This window comes from Eptatretus burgeri, chromosome 1, assembly GCF_056783735.1.
Source record: "Eptatretus burgeri isolate ZD-2024b chromosome 1, Ebu_testis_v1, whole genome shotgun sequence".
Taxonomy (NCBI): Eukaryota; Metazoa; Chordata; class Myxini; order Myxiniformes; family Myxinidae; genus Eptatretus; species Eptatretus burgeri.
Genome location: NC_140961.1, coordinates 14,519,456 through 14,537,623, shown reverse-complemented (window position 1 = coordinate 14,537,623; position 18,168 = coordinate 14,519,456). Strand labels below are relative to the sequence as shown.

General features: G+C 44.2%; 1 protein-coding gene across 18 annotated transcripts in view; it reads right to left on the bottom strand.

The window, feature by feature from the left end:
- LOC147033910 (RING finger protein 17-like) overlaps nucleotides 1-18,168 on the bottom strand; it is a 238,704-nt gene that overhangs the window by 79,464 nt on the left and 141,072 nt on the right. For all 18 annotated transcript variants that reach the window (XM_085872863.1, XM_085872876.1, XM_085872821.1 and 15 more), the window contains 5 exons: nucleotides 13,569-13,759; nucleotides 11,489-11,633; nucleotides 8,729-8,900; nucleotides 8,510-8,625; nucleotides 2,578-2,677 (listed from right to left, as the gene is read on the bottom strand). In XM_085872863.1, coding sequence (XP_085728989.1) covers nucleotides 2,578-2,677; nucleotides 8,510-8,625; nucleotides 8,729-8,900; nucleotides 11,489-11,633; nucleotides 13,569-13,759 — 724 coding nt within the window. The remainder of the gene's footprint in view (nucleotides 1-2,577; nucleotides 2,678-8,509; nucleotides 8,626-8,728; nucleotides 8,901-11,488; nucleotides 11,634-13,568; nucleotides 13,760-18,168) is intronic.

The following is an 18,168-nucleotide window of genomic DNA, read 5'->3' as shown; positions in this document are numbered from 1 at the left end:
GATCCAGACCTGCTCGGGACAGTCATTATTGGCGATGAATCGTGGATATTCGAATACCATCCCGAGACCAAACGGCAGAGTTGTCAGTGGAAAAGTCCAGCATCACCAAGACCAAAGAAAGCAAGAATGTCGAAGTCAAAGGTCAAGGTGATGCTCATCGCATTTTTTGACATCAAGGGCATCGTCCACTTCGAGTTTCTCCCACAGGGTCAAACAGTGAATCAATATGTGTACAAGGAGATCTGACGGCGCCTCATGAGATCAGTCTGGGACAGAGGGATCTGTGGGAGAACAACGCCTGGGTACTCCACCATGACAATGCCCCTGCTCACAATCAGCTGAGCATCCGACAGTTTTTGGCAGAGAGGAACGTGCCAACTCTGGAGCAACCCCCGTATTCGCCAGACTTGGCGCCTTGTGATTTTTTTCCTATTCCCCAAGCTCAAGGGGGTGATCAAGGGGACCCGATTTCCTGATGTGGAGGCCATCAAAAGAGCCGTGATGACAGAGCTCCGGAGGATTCCAGAAGCCTTCCGGGGGTGTATCGAAGTGTGGAAGAAGAGGATGGCCAAGTGTGTGAGACTGGAGGGAAACTATTTTGAAGGGGACAAGCTGTGATTTCAATATATTTTTTGGAATAAAATTTCTGTGAAGTCAGTCCCGTTACTTTTTAGATGGACCTCAAATAAAGTGAGAAAGAATCCAAATTATTTCAACAAAGGAAAACTTTCAAAGGCAGTGTACAAGACCAGAAAGGGGGTGGTTGGAGACAGATGCCACCAGCCAATCTGTGATGCGGAAGCCCAGGAATTTAGCTTTGTCCCAGGAGATTCCAATGATTTTAAGGGCCTTAGTATCTTCAACATCAAAATGCAAAAGGTATGAGGAAGGGGCACTACCCCAAAGGGGGGGAGCAGTACTCCATCGAGCTACCGATGTAGATTGTTAAAAGTTCAGACTTGGCACGATGGAGAATGCCCAGTTGACAGCCGACTTTGGAGCCCAACTCTGATGCATTACTTGCCCAGGATAGACTGTGAAATATTGTGAGGGCCAATGTTTAATTAGGAGACTAAACCCAAATGTTTAAGGGACTCAAGTGCTTTGCCAAGGAAGTAGATGGGATGGTTCATCAGATGGTCTTTTCGGAGAGTCAAAGTTGTAAATTTACAAGGATGAAAGTCATTCCAAGTATTGGACCAGGTCTGCAGAAGGAACTGAGGTTGCTGCCTGTCCATCTGAAGGAGGCCACTGCAGTGGATTGAGTCAACAGCAAAACGATGAGGGTTTTGCAGACAAGTAGAAAGTTTATTAATGACATGGGGAAGAGGACTGAGACCAAGACACTGCCTTGGGGCCCTCCAACCTTGACAGGGAGATATTATAGGATCCCGTTAAGAGCCATGCATTGACTCGAATAGTGGAGGAAGTTATGCAAGCAATGATAGTAGGTAGCCTTGGATGCTGCAGGCTGAGTGTTTGGAAATGAAGGACAGGGTTCCAAACTGTACCAAATTCTCGAGATATGTCTATAAAAACTGTCCTGATCTCATCTGAGATTGAGGGCCTCCCTCCATTGTTGAAAGAGCAGCAGGATCAACCAGGCTAGAAGCCAAAGTAATAATCTGAGATCTGACAGGTTTTAAGGATATGACCGCCATCACAACCCAGGCCCATCACAGAATCAGAGTCAAGGGTTGTCAGGAACTTCCATACCACCTCAGTTGAGAAAACACCATGTCCAGGGGCAGTTTGGTGCGAGTGGGTGGGTAGGATAGGGACAGGGAGTGATGAGTTCAGTGGAACATTCACTCCCATCTCTATCTTACTGACTTAATTTATTTTTTTTCATTAACTTATTTTGTTTTCAAACCTGAGGGCTGGCAGGATGGCCGAGAGGTATTTGCACACATGCCTCGAAGCTGTCTAGCCTGGGTTTGAATGTCGACCCAGTTATAAACGGTCATCCCGGTGTCTCACAGGCAGGCTGATTCATCAAAGTGTGCCGTCCCTCAGATGGACATTAAATTGGCATCCCCGTTGCCGGCATTAGTTGGCGGACGTTAACGATTCCATGGTGTCCTTCGCGAAAGATAGTCAAGGTATCACCTGCACCGTGGCCAAATTCCAAATTCCTGCCCTAACTATTGCTGGGAAGGCTTTCGCAAAACACCCAGGATAACCCTTGCCAAGAAACTGCTTTGGCAGCAACGATGCTCTGCAACAGAGTACATTAGAATTCAAAATGGAATGCACCACCAATTCGTACAACTGGCCAGAAGATGAGGCTTGGGTCAAACATCTCAACACCAATAAGTCTTCATCACGGATTCTCAACAGTCACAGTTAAGAACACTGAGGTCGAAAAATCAAACCTGAACTTCAGCTTATACTGAGCAGCTGGGGTTAAGAATGCTTTCATTTTCTTCGGAATGAATTTTTCCAAATGCAACCAGTTGTTTTTCTTTTGCAAAACTAAATTAACTGAATATTGAGAACTCAAGTAATTTTTAAAACTCGTGATTTAAAAATTGTTAAAAAGCCAAGACAAACCATTTGCCCCGATTTCACACTAACCTTTGACATAACAGGCAAGCAGTCTATCGTCAAATGCCATCATCATCTGTGCTTCCTTTCTTCCCCCGCTGACAACGCCATACAGGCAACAACAGACCGCCTTGGAAAAAGAGAAATCGATGAACAGGAAATGATGGTGGTTGCAGACTCCAAAGCAATAAACCTTCATTTTGCATTACAGCAGTAAAGATGTTTCCAATGTCAGGGCAACAAACAGCAAAATGCAACAAAATAATTTGGTTTGTGTGTATACAATGTCAATAGTTTGGGAAATTACAAAGAAAACATTTAAATGGAAGGTGGCACATTTCTGCACCTTGAAGCCTTCACAAATTCAATGTACTAAAATAAGCAAAGATGATATTAATTTCCACGACGAGCTTACATGAGAAATGAAGATTTATTTTTGTATAACCCAATTCTTTTTCTTGACCTCAAACTGAACACTGATTTGGCAATTAAGGTTTAAAGGAACAACAAAAAGAGAGATCATGTGACACCACCAAACATGACAGAAGCATTTTGGATTGGGGGAGGAGTTAGGAGGAGGGGGTTAGGGTTAAGTGCCCTTTTTATGTAATATTATGCATTGGCTAATGTAAAGGCAAGAAAGAAGATAATTGAAGTATTTACAAGCAAAAGTTTTATTTCCTGATGGCTCACTTTTCTCGAATCACGTGACGAAAGTAGTTTTGTCATGGGATCTCAATTCACTCGCTTTCCACAAGTTTTGCTCCAACCCTGTGGCTCTTCACAGCTGCTTCACTACGTATTTCGTTGGTCAAACGCATGTTTGCACATTCGACATCTTCAGTGAGTATCTTTCTTATCTGGAGCCAACCAGTTTGTAATCACATCCACCCAGCTAATGAACCTGGAAACTTAATTTCCCCAAAAAGAAAACAGCTTTGGTTATCCTAATCCAACGACTGCCAAGATATTTGTACGTGTGTACCACCAAGAATGCGTACTGGCTGCACATACGACAGCGCGTACATGCATTGACCAATTCTACAAAGCACTACCTCCCTTTCATTTATTATTAAGAGAAATATGAGGGGACATAATTAGTGGAGGAAAATCTACATCATTCGCCTCTCGGATGACGTTCCCTTGTTCTCCGAGAGGTCCGGAAGAAAAACAGCAATCATTAACAAATTTTAAGGCCTGTGATTTTCTGTTTCATAAAAGTGCCTTTTGTTTTCATGGAAGATAAATTCCGTTTTACAAAATAAATTCCACTCCATGTTATTTTTGAGCTTCTTACCCAGACTCTTTTCAAAGGTGCAAAGCCCAAGCATGCCTCGCCTCGCTGAGTGTCTCCACCCCACTTCTTTCATGGCGCGCCTGAGTGGTATATTTTGCGAATAATCCCGTGCCAGGGATTAGTTTTCCATTTCAAGTCATGGATTCAATGAATTTCATCTATTTTCCACAATATCAAATATATATATATATATATATATATATATATATATATATATATATTACTTTTTTTAAATATTACAAACAAGCAAATACAACACGTCGCCGACGGGGGGGGGGGGGTGAGGTATAAAGGAAGGAGGTTGAGAGAGGAGGGAGGGGAGAGAGAGAGAGAGGAAGAGGAGAGAGGGGACGCTAGGAAGGGGGAGGAGTGAAGAACGGGGGGGGGAGGTGAGGAGAGATAAGCCTCACCAAATGTTGCTAAACCGTGGGAGGGAGGGATGCCAGGAAGGGGTGAGAGAGAGAGGGGAGAGAGAGTGAGAGAAGGATGAAAAAAAACAAAGAAGAGAGAAAGGTGAAGGTTGGAGGCGGGGTTAGTAAAGAGAATGATGTGTTATGCTTAATGACTGAAAACACACACAAAAACAAATTCATGTCAGAACAGCTGTATACACAACGACACAACAGAGTTTATAATGTAATCTGCTGGCACATCTGCAAAAACTTTGATGTCCCAGTTCCAGATAATTTGTGGGAAAATGAACCAAAAGTAATCACTGAAAACATGAAAGTACCTACCGCTCAAGTATGACCGAATTATCCCAGAGCGTGAACATTGAAAACAAAGCGTTGCGACCAGATATCATACTTAGGTGCAAAAAAAAAGAGAAGGCATTGCTGATCGAGGTGTTAATAGCAGTGATTTTGTACTAAACTATGCAGAAATCAAGAAAATGACCAAACACCAAGACCTCAAGAATGAAGAGAGAAGATCCTGGAAGCTGAAGAATGCCAAAGTTGTACCAGTGATAGCTCGACCTACAGGAATGATGACAAAGAACCTCACAGAGATATTAAACATTGGGCAGTACCCCTGGGCACTCACCTGGTAGTGGCTGGATAAGATAACCAGGCAACCACGAGGAGGCATGAATGACCCACAAAATATATAATGGAGAAGAAAGTAAACAACGATGGATATTTTTTTTTTAATGCCATGAACAAACCTTGGTACATCACGGGTGATAAAAGTTGTGGTCAAGTTTCATCGAAATTGTGTGTGTGGTTTCAGAAAAGAAAGCAAATGCCTATTTTGGGGGGCACCACCCCTTTTCCCCATAGACCCTCCTGGACCCCAAATTTTTTTACGTCATGAACAAACTTTAGTGCATCACAGGTCGTGAAGATGGTGGTCAAGATTCGTCGGAATTGTATGTGTAGTTTTGGAAAAGAAAGTAATTTTTTTTTTGAGAAGAAAGAAAAACGGATGACGCACCATCACATCAGCTCCACGGAACAACTTTTTAGGTGAGCTAAAAACCATCCCGAGGAATATTATTACAAACGAACTACAAGGAAATTATGCGCAGGAGGAGACCATTCAGCCTCTCATACCTGTGTCACGCCAATACGAGATTTAATAAATCCGTCAATCCACTTCCCTTCGTGTGCAGCCTTTTGGCTGCGACACTGGTACTCATTTGCCAACCTCAGAGGGATGACATGCTGAGTCAATCCCCTGGTGTTAATTCAGCGGCCAAAGGAGCTTCAACTCAGGACCCGAGGATCCCAAGCTACTACCTCAAACGCAAAGCCAACACCAGGTTTGTGTTTGAGCCTGCCCAGACAGCTTCCAACTGTAGTTGGGGCTCAGCGACAACCCTGAAGAGCGCCCTCGGCACAAAATTTTGAGAACAGAAAACTTCAAAGTTTGGTCCATGAATCGTGACCCCTTACTGAAATGAAGGTGGATACTTTGAGCCTGCCCTGGGAGAACCTAATTCCACATTCTGAAACCTGCATATGTAGATACCAATCACACACACACACACACACACACACACAAACACACACAAACACACACACACAAACACACACACACACACACACACACACACACACACACACACACACACACACACACACACACACACACACACACACAGCCTTTTATCAGTACAGATAAACAGCTGTGTGCAACAGGTGGAAAAAATATTTGGCTCAGTAATTGAGACATATTCTGCAAGCCGCTCGCTCGGGGGTGACGGAGCACGAGCCGCTCGCTCGGGGGTGACGGAGCACGAGCCGCTCGCTCGGGGGTGGCGGAGCACGAACCGCTCGCTCAGGTTGGCGGAACACGAACCGCTCGCTCATGGTGGCGGAGCACGAGCCGCTCGCTCGGGGGTGACGGAGCACGAGCCGCTCGCTCGGGGGTGACGGAGCACGAGCCGCTCGCTCGGGGGTGACGGAGCACGAGCCGCTCGCTCGGGGGTGACGGAGCACGAGCCGCTCGCTCGGGGGTGACGGAGCACGAGCCGCTCGCTCGGGGGTGACGGAGCACGAACCGCTCGCTCATGGTGACGGAGCACGAGCCGCTCGCTCGGGGGTGACTGAGCACGAGCCGCTCGCTCGGGGGTGACTGAGCACGAGCCGCTCGCTCGGGGGTGACTGAGCACGAGCCGCTCGCTCGGGGGTGACTGAGCACGAGCCGCTCGCTCGGGGGTGACTGAGCACGAGCCGCTCGCTCAGGGTGACGGAGCACGAACCGCTCGCTCAGGGTGACGGAGCACGAACCGCTCGCTCAGGGTGGCGGAGCACGAGCCGCTCGCTCGGGGGTGGCGGAGCACGAGCCGCTCGCTCGGGGTGGCGGAGCACGAGCCGCTCGCCCGGGGTGGCGGAGCACGAACCGCTCGCTCGGGGTGGCGGAGCACGAACCGCTCGCTCGGGGTGGCGGAGCACGAGCCGCTCGCTCGGGGGTGGCGGAGCACGAGCCGCTCGCTCGGGGGTGGCGGAGCACGAGCCGCTCGCTCGGGGGTGGCGGAGCACGAGCCGCTCGCTCGGGGGTGGCGGAGCACGAACCGCTCGCTCGGGGGTGGCGGAGCACGAACCGCTCGCTCGGGGGTGGCGGAGCACGAACCGCTCGCTCGGGGGTGGCGGAGCACGAACCGCTCGCTCGGGGGTGGCGGAGCACGAACCGCTCGCTCGGGGGTGGCGGAGCACGAACCGCTCGCTCGGGGGTGACGGAGCACGAACCGCTCGCTCGGGGGTGACGGAGCACGAACCGCCCGCTCGGGGGTGATGGCACACGAACCGCCCGCTCGGGGGTGACTGAGCACGAACCGCCCGCTCGGGGGTGACTGAGCATGAACCGCCCGCTCGGGGGTGATGGAGCACGAACCACTTCATCTGAATGTGGCGCGGCAAAAGCGTCTGCAGAGAGTGAACAGTTTGCTCAGAATGATGAAGCATGGTTCCGCTGTCTACAAAAGGCGCTTGACAAGTGGCTTAAACACTCATGCAAGCACTCCAATTAAATAGATGACAAGGAACAGTTGGCCAGCTTGTGGCTGCATCCCATCAAGGATTCCTTTAACTCTGAAGCCCGTCTTCACCAAGCATGCAGCATTTAATGAAATAAAATGAATTCGTTCAAAAAATGAGGATCCACAAAAGAGTTGCTGCTGAATGCAGAACAACCTTGGAAATATCATAAAGTTCAATCGCCCATGAAATAAACATTGCAAAAAATCCGCCATTTTACCTGCTCGTCTGGGAATGTCTCACATGGTACATCGGTTTGAGGTCCGTGCAAATGTTTTTCGGTTGTTTTTTTGTTTGTTTTTTCTTAGAACGTCCGTTTTTGTTTTTGTTTTTTTTACCACATTTGGTTCGTTTCCCTGAAGAGCACCACGCGAAACCTCCGAAAATATAGACAGATCTGGCAGACACTATGGATAGGCAGTCCCTCTAGGGGACAGGGTGTGAGGTCTTGCAGCAGTGAATGCATGAAATTATACAGCTCAATGAAGCTGGTTAATTTTGTTAGGTGACTAAATTTTTGTTTACTCAATATTCTCCAATCAGTAGAAAAAGATAAGTTTAATGCTTTGGAAATTTCACATTTTCTTGTGTATTGATGGAGGAGGGGGAGCGTAGCCTTGCTTGATTAAAGTAAATAGGTATATCGGCTGAGTTATAAGACTCGTTATTTCTTTAAATTATCAGATTTCACAAGAATATCCGATCCTAAAAAGCGAAATTTAAAAAAAGCATCAGCGTCCTGGTCCGTTCTCTGTTCTAGCTCTTTCATGAGCCTCGACTTCGAATGCAAAAAAACTGGAAAAACGTTACCCAATGTTTCATCTATTAGGTCTGTTTATCTCAAGTCCCATTTGGGGAATATGTGGGATTGTGGCAGACGGGAAACCAAAATAATAGCAAGCCTCATCTATACTACAAGTACAAGAGGTAGGTATGCGCGCGCGTGTGTGTGTTTTTTTTCTCTCAGAGATGGTCAAATGTATCGTCGTTAAACATTCAGAGGTTTATCAGTGATTGCCAGAGTGCTTTCGGCAAAAAAGAAAAAAAACCCAAATCTTTGAAAAAGTTCGTTTAAAAAGCTGGAATTTTTATTTATTTATTTATTTATTATTTTTAAGGAACAACAATGCTCAAATGTCATTTGTTTCATTTGTGACCAATGGTTTTGTTAACAGTGCAGGGCTACCTGTTCAGGAAGGTTGCAGAACTCGTTTGGTAATTCTTGCAGTTCTGAAGCTGGAATAACCTCCACATTACCATAATCCACATACTGGACTTTCACCTTGTTTCCCGACAGCACATCTAGCACAAAAACAACAACGCTGCAATTCACAATTGACTTTCCGACATACTGGCACAAAAGAAACTACCACCAGGCACGATGAACACGTGAGGAGCAACATACCGATTATCCTTGCGCGGTACCAGCCATTATCAGAGGGAAATCGAGCAGCACAGTGCAGTCCCACAAAGTGTGGGCCGACACTCGCCCATCCATGCTGTGAGCTACGCCTGTCTCCGAACTCTTGCAACTTCAACATCATATTGTGGAAAACCGTATTTGTCTCGAACTCCAGCTAACAACATGAGTGTGATTTGTATTTCAGCTTTTCCAATCAGAAAATCATTCACATTTTATGACACCACAACGGTTCAGAGAAACCATTTAAAACGACAACACTGACATCATCAAGTAAAAGTCAAAACGATATAAAATTCCACAACATAGATAAAAACCAAATTAGTGGATGCAACAGGAACCGTCTACTCCTGTACATGGGGTTTTCAAAAAGTTTGTGGTCCAACATATATGCACATTTTGCAAAAAAAGCAACATACTTGTGAAAGTTTGTACTGGAGGATAAAGTGCGGCTTGCTTTGGCTCGTGGTGGATATATTAAAAAAAAAATTATTTAACAAACATGCTTCTTATGTACTGAAGGCTGAAAACCTTTTGAACCCCCGTCGTTACACATATTAGTGACATAATATTGTTACGTTTGAGGGGGGGTATGCATTCAAAGGGTAATTAGGATGTTTAATTAGGTATGCCATGCTGTTCGAGTTTACCAGGATCTCGATGTAATAAGTAGCAATTCAGTGGTGATAAGTTGTCTAGTAAATGTTCATTTCTTCAAGGGGGAAATGATAATTGTCACGTAATTAGATAGGGACACGGGATAGGGTAAGTGTGTCTGCGTAAACCCCTTTTAGTAGTCCCTGGAGGCTGGCCGTGACGTCACAGGACAGTGCAGCGGATGGCTCCGCCCTGTGATCACGATTGGCGGAAGGCGACGGCGGTGGGCCAATAAACGGCTCGATTGGAAGTGACGAGGGCAGGAGGATAAAAAGGTTCTGTTCGGGGTCGAAAAGGAAGAGGAAGAAGATCGGGACAAAAAGATCGTGTTTTTTTGGTGTGGAGGCTGTTGCGCGGGAAGCGTACTTGTTGTTGTGCTGATTCGATCGTGTTCTTCATTGTGTCCTGGAGCCTTGCTGAGCCTCGTGCCTCACCTTGGTTGGCTCTGGGGTTCTGCTGACTCGGAGTACGGGGTCGAACGGCGGGCGGACCTGCCTCCCTCTCCTGCTCGCAATTTGGCGCCAGAACTGGTTCCCTGGTGGCTGTGAGCGGACTTGGGCCAGGACCAGGAGGTCGACAGCACCACGGTTTCTCCTGCCCCCCCCTGACGAGAGCAAGGCCAGCTCGTCCGACGCCGATCCAGGGACAGTTGCGTCCACACCACGGTCCAGCCTGACCACCAGAAATAGCTACGTTTTGTGTGTGTGTGTGTGTGTGTGTGTGTATGTGTGTATGTGTGTATGTGTGTATGTGTGTATGTGTGTATGTGTGTATGTGTGTATGTGTGTATGTGTGTCTGTGTGTATGTGTGTGTGTGTGGGGGTGGGGGGGTGGGTGCGTGAGTGTGGGTGTGTGTGGGGGTGTGTGTGTGTGTGTGTGTGTGTGTGTGTGTGTGTGTGTGTGTGTGTGTGTGTGTGTGTGTGTGTGTGTGTGTGTGTGTGTGTGTGCGTGGCGCCTTAGAGGGTTTGAGATCTGTATATTCATTGGAATTGTCTGTGTTTTCCCCACGCCCGATCCCACACCATCCCGTCGAATCGCCTCGGATCCCTCTTCTTGCCGAGTCTTGTTATTTCTGGTTAATAAGAAAAACAAATAAACATCATCAACTCAGTGAAAAGTGACTCGTGCCACCTTCCTCGTCCCGTTTGCGGTAGAGCGATGAGAACCGCCATGTTTGGGTTATAAACAAATAAACCGCCTCCATCGTTTCGGCTCACTCTACGTTGGCGGGACTGTTCAAGTCCCGTGGACGTCGCAATATGTTGATTCAGACCATAATTGTTCTACCATTGGCAGCCAGCTGTTCTTCCTTCTCACTCCCCACTACCATTATTACAACTTCTCTTCAATCACCTACCCAATCTCCATCTTCACAATATTAGTTACTTGCTCCACATATCTCAATATCTCCCATTTCCTCCACTCAACCTCCACGTCTTTGCTGCCACTACTCCGAATCCCCTCAAATTATACTCATCATTACCTTTATAACTACATGCTCTGAGCACAACTTAAACGAAACTTCATGAGACACATGTGATGAAGATAGTGCTGAAATGGTTTTGTGCATCACTTCTAGTTATGGAAGTTGAACATAGCCAGTGCAGCCATTAAACAAAACTATAACGGTACTCAGTGGAACACATACCTCCAACAGGCTGAACAGTTTACATTTTGTATTCCACTGATAGGCCGGATCTGCATCCGGACCTATACCAACTCACCCCTAAGTTGTCATAATCCGTCCACAACGTTTTGAGATCGTGCTCCATATCGTTTTGGCACTATCTCTCAATTGCGAATAATCACTGAAAACTCTAGTGTCCAGATCCAGATCTTCACCAAAATCTCATCAATTCTTCCTTATCACACACACAACCTGTCCACAACTTTTTGAGATATACTGCTCACAGACAGACAGACATGAAAACATAACCTCCGTCCACCTTCGGTGGCAGAGGAAATAATGACTAAATTCCCACATATTTTGGCTTTCAAAAGATATGAAAGTTGCACAGTTGGTCATTCAAATACATTTCAGTGGCAATGTGCTATTTGCACAGAAACTTCACGGCAATTGCGACGTACCTTGTGTATGAAAAAAAGGGAAAGCTTCTGAACATGGCAAATGACAACATCAAACCACTGAAACAAACACAGTGGGATCGGCGGTGCAATGCATTGCAAAGATGCAGGAGTGGGTGGACTTGGAACAGACAGTGGTGTCTTAAACCTTCAATAATATTGGATGAAAAAAAATAATAATAATAATAAGGCAAATCTTAAAATACAGCAGAAGGAAGAGGAATAAGAGCACATCTGATGCAAAATAATGCTGACAGGAGAGTTGAAGTTTTTTTTTTTAACATTAATGAAAAATTCTGTATTTTTTCACTATTCAACAAAAAACAAAAAGGCATCATACCAAAAAGTGTTGACAAGTTATCAAAACCCAGAAGCTTGTTAAAGTAATCAAGATGGATAACTCGATGCTGAACCAGTATTTTGGATTCCTGGCACATCTTCCCACACTCTCTACTCGATAGGATCATGTCCAAGTTTGCTCCAAACTTTCCTCCTCTTCTTCAGATAAGATACTCTTCAAAGTGTCTCTCACTCATTGTCAGAGAACCACAGGGTGATGTTTTGTCAGGCATATATATGAATTGCGTAGATTTGGTCTGACTTACAATCCACATTCCCTTCCACCAATTAGTCCACTACCTCTTCATATCTGGACATACAAAGTGCCTGGAATGCATTTCTTCATTATCTGACGATCGGTTCAGACATTTACGCCTTTAGCTGCTACCCTTGCAGACATCACTTCCCAAGCAAAAGATTTTCATTTAGGGAGAAAATTGACAGAAAGCAGATTTACTTTTTCTTTCTGGAAAGCCAACCCCGCTGATGGAAACTTGTGTCCTTACTGGAAAGCTCACAGCCATCATGTCTATCCTAAACGTGCCAAAGATCAACATAAGGCCCTCCTAAGGTTCAAATGCACAGATCTCTCACCAAACTAAAACTTGGGGGCAGTTGGACAAGCCTGTCGATGGACCATTCACATCATCTGTTCCTTCACATTTGAAAGATGTCGTGACAATGAACACTGCTCGTGCAAAGGCCGATTGGCTTAACTTTGCCTTTGCAGAAAAGGCCAAGATCCACAACCTCTCTCTTTGCACCGATGCGACCACAACATATTACAAACTCGCGACAAAGTGAGATCTTTTCTCTCATACAATTTGCTGAGCAGCAAATACACAACACAAATGGGTATCCACCTCTCAAAATGACTAGCTCCCATCAATTTATTCAACCTCGTCTACAATTGAAATTTGAGCTCTTTGGGCATACAAAATTCCACAATTGAGATGAGCAAGTGGATACCTGCCAAACAAAGCCATTTCAAAGATGAGAACACTACTTTTCTTCATTTAGCTGGGATCTGGTATGCAACACAGTACAACTCCTGCCAAAATGTATTGCACATCTCTAACCCCCAATAAAATTGAGCGGTTTTGAAGATATCGAGGTCCAATATTTTTTTTCCTTTCTTTCCAACACTGCCACTTCACGTAACCTATGACATCATAATTATCATTAAAACAATTATAAATGAACAGGAAATAAAGAATATATATATACATATATATATACATATATATATATATATATATACATATATATATATATATATATATACATAAATATATACATATATATATATATATATATATATATATATGGAAAAATTACATGCCCAGACCAGGAATTGAACCCAGGTTCTCTGGAAAATCGTACCAGTGCTCTGCCATCTGAGCTATCTGGGTGACCACAGGCTGATCTCCCACATAGCCTGTGGGTCGCCCAGATAGCTCAGATGGCAGAGCACTGGTACGATTTTCCAGAGGACCTGGGATCGATTCCTGGTCTGGGCATGTAATTTTTCCCACATAAACATATTATTAAAACATTCTACATGAGTAGTCACACCTATAGTGAAAAGTTCATGTTAATCAGATAAACGGTTGCAGAAAGAAGAAAAAAAAACCCAGCAAATTAGCAAGAACGGACATATCAACGAACGGACAATCCGAAAACATAATGCCTCCGGCGACTTCGTCAGCGGAGGCATAAAAAAACAGCAACATAATATCCGAACCTGCAGACGTGAAGCAAAACCAAGGCATCTCTGATGGATAGAGGCAAGTTATCTTCAAGACTGAATGGAGGTCGTCTGAGATCCACAAGGAGTTCACCCGTGGCTCCATAACCAAACTTCATGAGGTGCACAATGTTTCCCAGCACCATGTTCTTGAATAATGCACACGTTTCACTATTCCAAACTGACCACTGTTACAGAACATGCACGTGCAGACAAACAAAACAATTAATACAACTCACCATATTTATAATAAATTTAAAAGTGGTACAAATGATATATTTACAATACAAGACAGGCCAACTATTTGTTTTTATTGTTATTATTCTTTAAAACATACTGTAGGTATATAGTCTGGTGTTAGGTTAACCGTGAAGGTGGCTGGCTTAAGATCTTCAGGTCTTGAGTTTGAGCCCGTCATTCTGTTGAAACAACACCAGGTGGGACGACTCAGCCTGCCATCCTTCTGAGGTCGGCAAAATGAGTACTAACTCATTGGGGTAATAAGTCATTCAAGTATCCTGCGTCGGAGAGGCGACCCGTCCAGGACTGTACTCGGCAGCCTTATGCTCATTACAGCACGAAAGGAATGGGATCATCATCATTATTATTACAAAGGTATATATATATATATATATATATATATATATATATATATATATATATATATATATATATATATATATATATATATATATATATATATATATATATATATATATAATTAGAAGTCATACAAATGGACATTTCTTAAAGCACATCATGGACAATTGTGAGCATGTATCCCATTCATAAAAAATTTTTGAACACTTCAAATATTCAGCATGAAATTCTCAATGAAAGCTTTCTTTTGGCAAACTTTAATCTCAACTCCAAAACAGGTTTCCTTACTTGTAAAAAAAATAAGATGGCTGTGAATATGATATTGATTTTAAAAAGCAAAAACTACAAAAAGTAATTGGAGTTCATTAAACACGATACCCTGTACAGTGTTTAAGCATATACAGCACTTCAAGTTTAATAAAATAGCAACTTTAACGATCATTAAAAAAATGTAAAAAATAAAAAATAAAGATTTCAATTGAAAGTTTAGTGTGATTGAAGTAATCCAGAAGCAGTACCGAACACGACACTTCTCCACCAACCCACTGCAACTTCATTTAAACTGAAGTACTGTCAGACCCCGACATTCACGGTCCCGCTACGCGTGGACCCCACGTGTCAAAGTGTGACCTGCTTCTACATTGGTGCTTCGCTTATTCACAAGTTTTTGTTTTGTTTTGTTTTTTTTAAAGCACTTCAGGGACTGGTCTCCTGTATCCACCACCACTGATATTAATTCAGCCTGGGAATTCTTCCACAGAAAACTGCTCCCTCTTATGCACAGATTCATCCCATCTAGTCTTCAATTATCTTACCCATCCTCCCACTCATGGAACACTGCATCCCGTGGTGAGGCAGTTGCTCTGAAACGACCTGCATTCTCTTCCTGGAAGGCTAATCCAACCAAAGGCAATCTCAGTGCATTCCAAAAACTCCACAACAAGCATGTCCCCACTCTCAGTAGAGGCAGAAAACATCAGTCCAACCTCAAGAATAAGCTTTCAAACTTGACTCCCTCCGAAAAACCTGGTGGTGCCTTGTCAAGTCGGTTTATGGTGGATGCTCCCCTTTGTCCATCCCTTAACTCACTTCAAATGGTGCCACAGCTGACTCCGCTTGTGAGAAGGCTGAACGCTTCAATTCTGTGTTTGCTTCAAAATCTTGTCCCTAACCCTTCCCTCTCTGTAGCCATCCTTCACATTTGAAAACAAATGCTCCTGAATTCTGTCATTTGCACCTGAAAAGGGGACAAGTTTGTGGCAACCATCAACTCTGAAAGTGGACTGCCAGCATCATCTCGCGTGTCTGAAAAACCTCCTCTGCTGCTCTTGAGCTTCTCCTCTCTACTCTTTTCACCACATTATTTACCATACGTCATCTTCCATCTGCTTGGAAATCAGCCAACAACACAGCATTACATAAAAAGTGCAAAAATGTATCCCCTTTACTACAGATCTATTAGCTTACTTCTAATCATCAGTAACATCATGGAAGCAATCACCAAGGTCAACATAAAGGCATTCCTCTTCTCCAACAGCCTCATCTCAGATCTTCAATTTAGATTCAGACCTGGTCACTAACTTGAACATGATGCTTTTACACTCTCCCAACAATGTTGTCGGTCCTCAATATCAGACATGAGACCATGGTCGTCTCGTCTCTCTGGACATATCTCGAGCTTTTGATAGTCTAGCATCCTGCTTGCTCTCCAAACTCTCTGCCGATGGCATCCAAGGCCAACTCCACACATTTATTAATGACTTCTACTTTCATAGCCACCGTCTGGCTTTCAACAGAATCCTTTCATCTCCTCTCCCTTCTCCCTGTCAAGGCTGGAGTTTCCAAAACAGTGTTCTGGGCCCCCATATTATTCTAAATATTCATCATTGATCTCAATGACTCTTTGGAAAATCCTCTTTGTCTATTTGCTGATGACTCCATTCTCTGCCGTGACATCTTTCATCCTTCTGACAGACAGGCAGCAACCTCTTCCCTCTCCTCAGACCTTGACAAAAATCACAAACCGGTCACACACAATTTCACTTATGTATCCATATTGTATATGTATCCATAAATACACTTATGTATCCATTTATTTAACAAAGCAAGGAAAGTTATGTGGCACAGGAAGGGATTTATTCGCAAATGTACAGCAGGGGAAAGCAAGGACTTCATGGTGTGGTAAAATAAATGCAATAATCACAAAAGGAGACAGTGCAGAATTACCCTGAATAAACTTATATAATCTGAATGTCTAAACTCCACGTTTGCATCTAAATCTTGTCTGAAACCTTTCGCTTTCTGCACTCACCTTACCCAGTCGCACACAACTGTCCCTGGAGTCTGTGTCCTTTTCTCCTGACAAAGTGAAGAGCTTGCTGTCAAATCTCGACTCAGATTCTGAAACCGGTCCAGATGACATCAGCCCACATGTCCTAAAAACATGCTCCTCTGCACTTGCTCACCCTCTATCTGCTCTATTCACCCTCTCTCTGCTCTATTCACCCTCTCTCTGCTCTATTCACTCTCTCTCTCTGCTCTATTCACCCTCTCATTTGCTCAAGGTCATCTGCCAACTGCTTGAAAATCAGCAAACATTACTGCCCTGCATAACAAAGGTGCAAAAACAGATCCCTACAACTACAGACCAATCAGTCTTCTCCCAATCATCAGCAAGGTTATGGAATCAATCATTGCTTCAGACATTAAATCCTTCCTCTTCTCCAATTGCTTGATTTCCTCTCATCAATTTGGTTTCAAGCCTCGTCACTCGACCATGGATATGCTGATTCTGCTCTCCCAACAATGGATGGAGGTATTCAATGCCAGACATTAAATCAGAGCCATATCGCTAGACATATCGCGTGCTTTTGACACGGTCTGGCACCCTGCCCTGCTCACCAAACTCTCTTCCTTCAGTATCCAAAGCCATCACTCATCGCTTGCAGATGCCTCTCCTGTTGCAGCCAACGTGTTGCCCTAAATGGAGTTCTCTCATCCCCTCTTCTTCTCCAGGATGGAGTTCCTCAAAGCAGCGTTCTGGGCCCTGTTCTTTTTCTGTTTTTCATCAATGATCTCTCCGACTCTCTGGAAAATCCTCTTTGTCTATTTGCTGATGACTCCATTCTCTGCCGTGACATCTTTCATCCTTCTGACAGACAGGCAGGCAGCAACCTCTTCCCTCTCCTCAGACCTTGACAAAAATCACAAACCGGTCACACACAATTTCACTTATGTATCCATATTGTTCACACTTTGCACCCTTACCCCTCATCGTTACCTGCATCTCTTGTTTGTTCATCTCCGTTTACTTTCTCCATCTGCCCTGCTCTTGGTTTTTTTCCCCTTTATGTTGTGTCCTGATTTGTTCTATAATCGTTCTTCCACAAGACTAGACCATGTTAAAATAAATAAATAAATAAATTGAAAAATAATAACAACTGGAAGGGCACTCGGTGGAGTGCATACCTCCGCCAGGCTGATTAGTTTACGTTTTGTGTCCCACTGATAGGCCGGATATGGAGTCGGACCTGAACTAAAATTTATTGAGCTTGTTCTTGTCATTGAACCAACTCATCCACCAAGTTTCGTCCGAATCAGTCTTAAACTTTTTTAAATATCGTGCAATATATCGTTTTAGCCCGATCACTCAATGGTGAAGAATCACTTTAAAAATTTGAGGATCCAGATTCGTATCTCCACCAAAATCAAATCAATTCTGATTTGTTACACACCCAACCTGCCCACCAAGTTTCATCCAAATCCGTCCACCACCTTTTGAGATATCCTGCTGTGTGTCGTTTTTGGCCCTATCTTCCAATGGTGAAGAATCACTTTAAAAAAATTCTCAGATCCAGATCCGGATTCGGATCTTCACTAAAATCTAATCATTTCATTCTTGTCACATACCCAAGCTCTCCACAAAATTTCGTCCAAATCCAGACAACTTTTTGAGATATTTTGTTCACAGACAAACAGACGTAACAGAGGTGAAAAC